Source organism: Mobula birostris, chromosome 29 (genome assembly GCF_030028105.1).
Source record: "Mobula birostris isolate sMobBir1 chromosome 29, sMobBir1.hap1, whole genome shotgun sequence".
Taxonomy (NCBI): Eukaryota; Metazoa; Chordata; class Chondrichthyes; order Myliobatiformes; family Myliobatidae; genus Mobula; species Mobula birostris.
Genome location: NC_092398.1, coordinates 8900671 through 8907257, shown reverse-complemented (window position 1 = coordinate 8907257; position 6587 = coordinate 8900671). Strand labels below are relative to the sequence as shown.

The following is a 6587-nucleotide window of genomic DNA, read 5'->3' as shown; positions in this document are numbered from 1 at the left end:
GTAGGACTTTTCCTCCTGCCTGCGCTGCGTAGGTTTATAGTGAGGATCGTTGCGTGCGGACCAATTCCACGCTTTAGGCCAGGGGCGTTCCACAACTAGGGTTGCCAACTGTCCTGTATTAGCTGGGACATCCTGTATATTGGGCTAAGTTGGTTTGTCCCATAGGGGACCGCCCTTGTCCTGTATTTTCCCCACTAAGGTAGAGCGTTCCTATGAAATCTTTCATGTCGAAATGGCGTAAAACGAAGAAGCAATTACCATTAATTTATATGGGAAAAATTTCTGAGCGTTCCCAGACCCAAAAAATAACCTACCAAATCATACCAATAACACATAAAATAACACTAACATATAGTAAAAGCAGGAATGATATGATAAATACACAGCCTATATAAAGTAGAAATAATGTATGTACAATGTAGTTTCACTGAACAGAATCGCTAAAACCGATCTGTAGAAAAAAAATTGGCACGTACAGATATGTGCACGTCATGTATACGCACGTCACGCATGCACACACAGGTGCCTGCGCAAGGCTTCATGGTCATGGTAGTCTTTCTCGGGGTAAACACAAGTGTCCTGTATTTGACTGCTACTTTTGTCCCTTATTTGGGAGAGAGAAAGTTGGCAACCCTATCCACAATGACACAGCGAGCTGCGACGACTGCGGCAACCGCAAGGCTGTAGGTTGAGTATCGGAGTTTTCCTTCTCACAGACGGCCTGCCTGGAAAGGCTAATGAGTCCCATCCACCTGGGTTTGGAATCGGAGTTATCCTTCTCCTAGGCTGCCAGCCAAGGCTGATGAGCCCAGCCTGCCTACCCAGTTGCACTGTTGGACGCTCGGTCGCTCCCTGACATAGCAAATTTACTAAGAACAGGGACGCCATGTGAAGGCGTTGCTATGGGTACAGTAGTGTAGGAGAGGCCATATGCAAGCGACCTCCTGCAAGGCAAGCCCAACAGTGGCCCTGTGGCGATCACTACACCCGGAAAGGAGAGGCGATGGGAAACGTTTCATTTTCCTTAAGTGAGCAGGACGTCCAGTCTAGGTCTCACTCATCCCCCAGTAAACTGTAACCACTCGAAAAATATATATATCTGAGAGGAGGAATTCCTGCTGCAGATTCATTATTGCCGACTGCTTTGACTGTTTTCTGATTCCTTCCTGTCTCCCACTCGCTTCCCCCAGCATTTTGTGTATTTTACTCTGGATTTCCAGCCTCTTTGGATCCGCTACCAGACTAGACAAGAATAGACTCCAAAGAACCATCAGGGCTGTGGAAAGGATTATTGGTGTGAAGTTGCCCTCGATTCAGGTATGCATCTAGAGTCAGGAAGCCAGCAAGCAGTGTAGACCCATCACACCCTGGACATCACCTGTTCCAACTCCTTCCTTCTGGTAGGCGCTTTAGATCACTGTATGCCAGGACAAATAGGTACAAGAACAGTTTCTTTCCGTATGCCATCAGTCTTATGAACACTTGAATTTTAGTCTATTATAAACCAAGTCCACCTGTACATACACTGGTACACCTCATTGTATATAGTTCACAATTATTTGCACTATTGTTCTGTTTGCTTTTTGATTCTGTACAGCGAGAGCTCAGGGAAACCAGCATCAAATTCCCTGTATGTGTCCACATACTTGGCGATGATAAAGGATTCTGATTTGGATTCTGATTCTTGCGGTTATGGTTCTGCATCTCCTCTTCCTCCCATCCCCCAAACCCTCCCAACTTTCCCCCGACCCCCTTCCCTCCCTCCCTCCGGCAGCATGAGGAACTGGAATCTCATCTCTCTCATCTCAAGTGCATGAGCGCTTCACTGAAGTCTCAAGGAAAACAGGTTGAACTGCATTTCGGCGAGATTTAGTCAATCGCACACTAATCAAACTGCTTGACATGATTAACAATTGACTTTTGATCGAGTAATCCTAACGAAGGATCTCGGCCCGAAACGTCGACTGATTGTTCCCCCTCCTTGGATGCTGCCTGACCTGTTGAGTTCCTCCAGCACTTATTGTGTGTGCGTTGCTCTGAACTTCCAGCATCTGCAGAATTCCTTGCATTAACAATTAACTTTGCCGCCCCATTAATCCCCAGTTACTTCCCCTCGGAGACCAATTCAGGAAAACTTGTCTTGTCAAACAATAAGCTGCTGACGTACAAGACTACTGTTTCTGAGGGGCGGTGGGGGCAGTGTTGGTGTGTTGAATGTCCAGGTGATAATCCCATCCTTTAAATCAGGTTGGTATAACAGAACAAGAACTTCTTTGACCGGGTGTTCGGAAGTGACGTGTGCTGTTACTCTCAATCGCCTGGCAACGGTTCCCTAGAAGCAAACACGCCTGGAGTCGGCTCTGTCAAACACTGGAAGCTGTTCAATGCTCCTTCTTTCTCTGTGGCTTCGTTTTCAGACCGCAAGGCGACCTCCATACACACCAACCGGGCTACGATGAAGACCCTGAAAACACACAGAGTCACTCACCTCCCACTGCAGCCTGCCAACGTCAACAAGCCTCTAGTAAGTCATGACAACCTTTGGAGCTATTTTAGCATTTTAAAAAAACAGCTGTAAAAGAAATGCTGAGGCCTTTATTCTCCATATCTTTATATGTAATAAAACTTACATCCAAAGCTGGCTTCTTCATAATAACCCCATGCACTTTTAAAGTCTGAGGATAATGTTATTTCAATACAAGATTACAGTCTTGGACTCTGGTCAAATATGAATCATGAGGAGTTTGCAGGGTAGTAATTTTGTTGAGTGGTTTTAATGCTATAAATTCAATGTCAATGTCACATTGATTGGCATGCACAACGATCCGTGTGCACAGGTGCACTGAAAAGCTTGAGAAAATCTGAAGATGCTGGAAATCCAAAGCAACACACACAAGATGCTGGAAGAACACAGCAGCAGGCAGCATCTATGGAAATGAGTAAACAGTCGACGTTTGGGGCTGAGGCCTTTCATCAGGTCTGAGAAGGAAGAGGGAAATGCTGGAATAGAAAGGTGTGGGGCGGTGCGGGGGGGGGAAGGAAGTTAGCTGGAAGGTGATAGGTGATAGGATTGAGCCATGAAGAAGGGTCTCAGCCCAAATGGTCGACCGCTCACACTTTTCCATAGGTACAACCTGGTCTGCTGAGTTCCTCAGGTATTTTGTGTATGTTGCAATGAAAAATTTGCTTGCAGTGGCATCAGGCAAGTGGCATTTGCAGGAAAAAAATCAAATCATACACAACTGTTTTGGGACGTGCCAGTCCTAGCACAAGTCCACTCCGGGTGATGAGATCTACAGTGAGATCCAACGGCCAGGAAGGTGGTTCTGCAACGCTTCCTGGAGAGCGAAGAGCGTGGCAAGGCATAGAAGATGTCATGGCCATTGACTACAACCAAGGAAGACCCAACTTTGTGGCTCTTGTTTGTACCACTGGACTCGGACGTCTGAGGTTGAGAGGATGGAACTGCCCCATTGCAACGGCTTAAAAAATCTACCACACAGGTGTCCTGACACCGCCTGCACAATTTTATAACACAACTAGAACAAAGTGGTCATAGTGCTGTTAAACAATAGTGATTAGCGTTTTGCTGTTTGGTTCAAGAACTGAATGGTTGATGGGAAGCTGCTGTTCTTGAACCCGGTGGTGAGGAACTTCAGGCTTCTGTACCTCCAGCCTGGAGGTAGCTGTAAGAAGATGGCACGGAGTGGATGGTGGGGATTCTTGACCACAGATGCTGCTTTTCTGAAGCACTGCCTCCTGTAGGTTCGACCGATGATGGGAGGGATGTGTCTGTGATGGATTGAGCAAAGCCAACTACTCTCAGTAGCTTCTTGCTGCACCAGACCGTGACGCAACCAATCAGTCTCCGATGCACAGAGCTGCAGCTCTATAAAACTCTGATCAGACTTCACCTGGAATATTGTGTTCAGTTCTGGTCACCCCATTATAGGAAGAAAGTGGGAGCTTTAGAGAGGGTGCAGAGGAAACTAACCAGGATGCTGCATGAATTAGACAGTACAGAGTCATAGAAAAGTATAGCACTGAAACAGGCCCTTCAGCCCATCTAGTCTGTATGGAACCATTTAAGCCGCCTAGTCCCATCGACCTGCACTGAGACCGTAGCCTACCATCCACGTACCTATGCAAATTTCTCTTAAATGTTGAGATCCAGCTCACATGCTCCACTTGCGCTGTCGGTTCATTCCACACTCCCACCACCCTCTGAGCGAGTGAAGAAGTTTTCCCTCATATTCCCCTTTATTTTTTCACCTTTCACCCTTAATGACAGAGTACAAAGTAAATGGCAGGATACTTGGTTAGTGTGGAGGAGCAGAGGGATCTCGGGGTACCTGTCCACAGATCCCTGAAAGTTGCCTCACAGGTGGATAGGGTAGTTAAGAAAGCTTATGGGGTGTTAGCTTTCATAAGTCGAGGGATAGAGTTTAAGAGTCGCGATGTGATGATGCAGCTCTATAAAACTCTGGTGAGGCCACACTTGGAGTACTGTGTCCAGTTCTGGTCACCTCACTATAGGAAGAATGTGGAAGCATTGGAAAGGGTACAGAGGAGATTTACCAGGATGCTGCCTGGTTTAAAGAGTATGCATTATGATCAGAGATTAAGGGAGCTGGGGATTTACTCTTTGGAGAGAAGGAGGATGAGAGGAGACATGATAGAAGTGTACAAGATAATAAGAGGAATAGATAGAGTGGATAGCCAGCACCTCTACCCCAGGGTACCACTGCTCAATACAAGAGGACATGGCTTTAAAGTAAGGGATGGGAAGTTCAAGGGGGATATTAGAGGAAGGTTTTTTACTCAGAGAGTGGTTGGTGCGTGGAATGCACTGCCTGAGTCAGTGGTGGAGGCAGATACACTAGTGAAGTTTATGAGACTAATAGACAGGTGTATGGAGTAATTTAAGGTGGGAGGTTATATGGGAGGCAGGGTTTGAGGGTCAGCACAATATTGTGGGCCGAAGGGCCTGTACTGTGCTGCTATGTTCTATTAACCCATGACCTCTGGTTGTAGTCCCACCCAAGTTCAGTGGAAAAAGCCTGCTTGTATTTACTCTATACTCCTCATAATTTTGTGTACCTTGATCAAATCTCCTCTCAATCTTCGACATTCCAAGGAATAAAGTCCTGACCTATTCACTCTTTCCTTACAACTCAGCTCCTCCAGATATGGCAACGTCCTTGTAAATTTTCTCTAATGGCCTTATTTATGTCTAACAAGGAAAGGCTGAGTGATTTTGGGCTTTTCTATTTGGAGTGAAGGAGGGTGAGAGGTGATTTGATCGAGTTGTACCAGATGATAAGAGGTACAGATAGAGTGGACAGCCAGAGACTTTTCCCTAATGTTGAAGTGGCTAATATGAGGGAGGATAATTTTAAGGTGATTGGAGGAAAGTATGGGGGAGTGTCAGAAATAAGCTTGAGACAGAGAGAGTGTTGAGTGTGTGGGGCGGTGGTAGAAGCAGATATATTAGGGATATGGATGGAAGAAAATTGGAGATCTAAGCGGGAGGGAAGGGTTAGCTCGATGTTGGAGAAGGTTAAAAGGACAGCACAATGTCATGGGTACAGGGGCCTGCACGGTTCCATGTTCTACCTTCTATTAACACTCATGTCCTCAAGGTCTAACGCTCAATAAGTGTCCGTATTTAAAACCCCGACCCCACTCGACAGTGATGTTTAGCAGTGCTGTCGGCTGAGGGTCAGTTGCTGGAACTTTTGTCTGAATTGGAACACTTTGGGTTCATGTCCTGCTCAGGTCCAAGGGTAGAGGACAGACTAAGTGTGGCCCACCAGTCCTCCAGGTTTAAGGCTTCAGCTCAGGGCTGACAACCCCAACGAGTCAAAAAACAATTGTTACGGACACAGCGATGAAGAATCTAAGAGCGATGGTATCCCTGAGTCTCCAACTGGGGCTTGCATGACTGATAGTAGTGAAAACCGAGAGGAAGCTACTGCCATGATTAGATTAGATTAGATTATGAGGACCCGCCGTCCTCTTTTATTGTCATTTAGTAATGCATGCATTAAGAATGATACAATTTGTTCCTACAGAATGATATCAAAGAAACACAAGAAAAACCAAGACTAAAAAAAATTGGCAAAAACCACATATTTATAACATATAGTTACAACAGTGCAAAGCAATACCGTAATTTGAAGAACAGACCATGGGCACGGTAAAAAAAAGTCTCAAAGTCTCTCGAAAGTCCCATCATCTCACGCAGACGGTTGAAGGGAGAAACTCTCCCTGCCATGAGCTTCCAGCACTGCAAACTTGCCGATGCAGCATCCTGGAAGCACCCGACCACAGCCGACTCTGAGTCTGTCCGAAAACTTCAAGCCTCCGACCAGCCCTCCAACACCGAGCACCGAGCACCATCTCTGCCGAGCGCTTCGACCCCGGCCCCGGCAACAGGCAATAGGCAAAGCCGAGGATTTGGGGCCTTCCCCTCCAGAGATTCTCGATTGCACAGTAGCAGCGGCAGCGAAGCGGGCATTTCAGAAGTTTCTCCAGATGTTCCTCTGTGCTTCTCACGGCTGTCTCCATCAAATCAGGATTGTGCA

The 6587-nt window shown here is 46.5% G+C and overlaps 1 protein-coding gene across 3 annotated transcripts in view; it reads left to right on the top strand.

The window, feature by feature from the left end:
- Positions 1–2205: 2205 nt before the first annotated feature.
- Positions 2206–6587, top strand: part of pacrg (PARK2 co-regulated) — a 482128-nt gene continuing 477746 nt past the window's right edge. Inside the window, exon 1 of one of the 3 annotated variants that reach the window (XM_072246200.1) lies at positions 2206–2524. In XM_072246200.1, the coding sequence (XP_072102301.1) occupies positions 2456–2524 (69 nt within the window). In that variant the 5' untranslated portion in view covers positions 2206–2455. The remainder of the gene's footprint in view (positions 2525–6587) is intronic. The other 2 variants (XM_072246199.1, XM_072246201.1) reach the window with 2 other exon arrangements.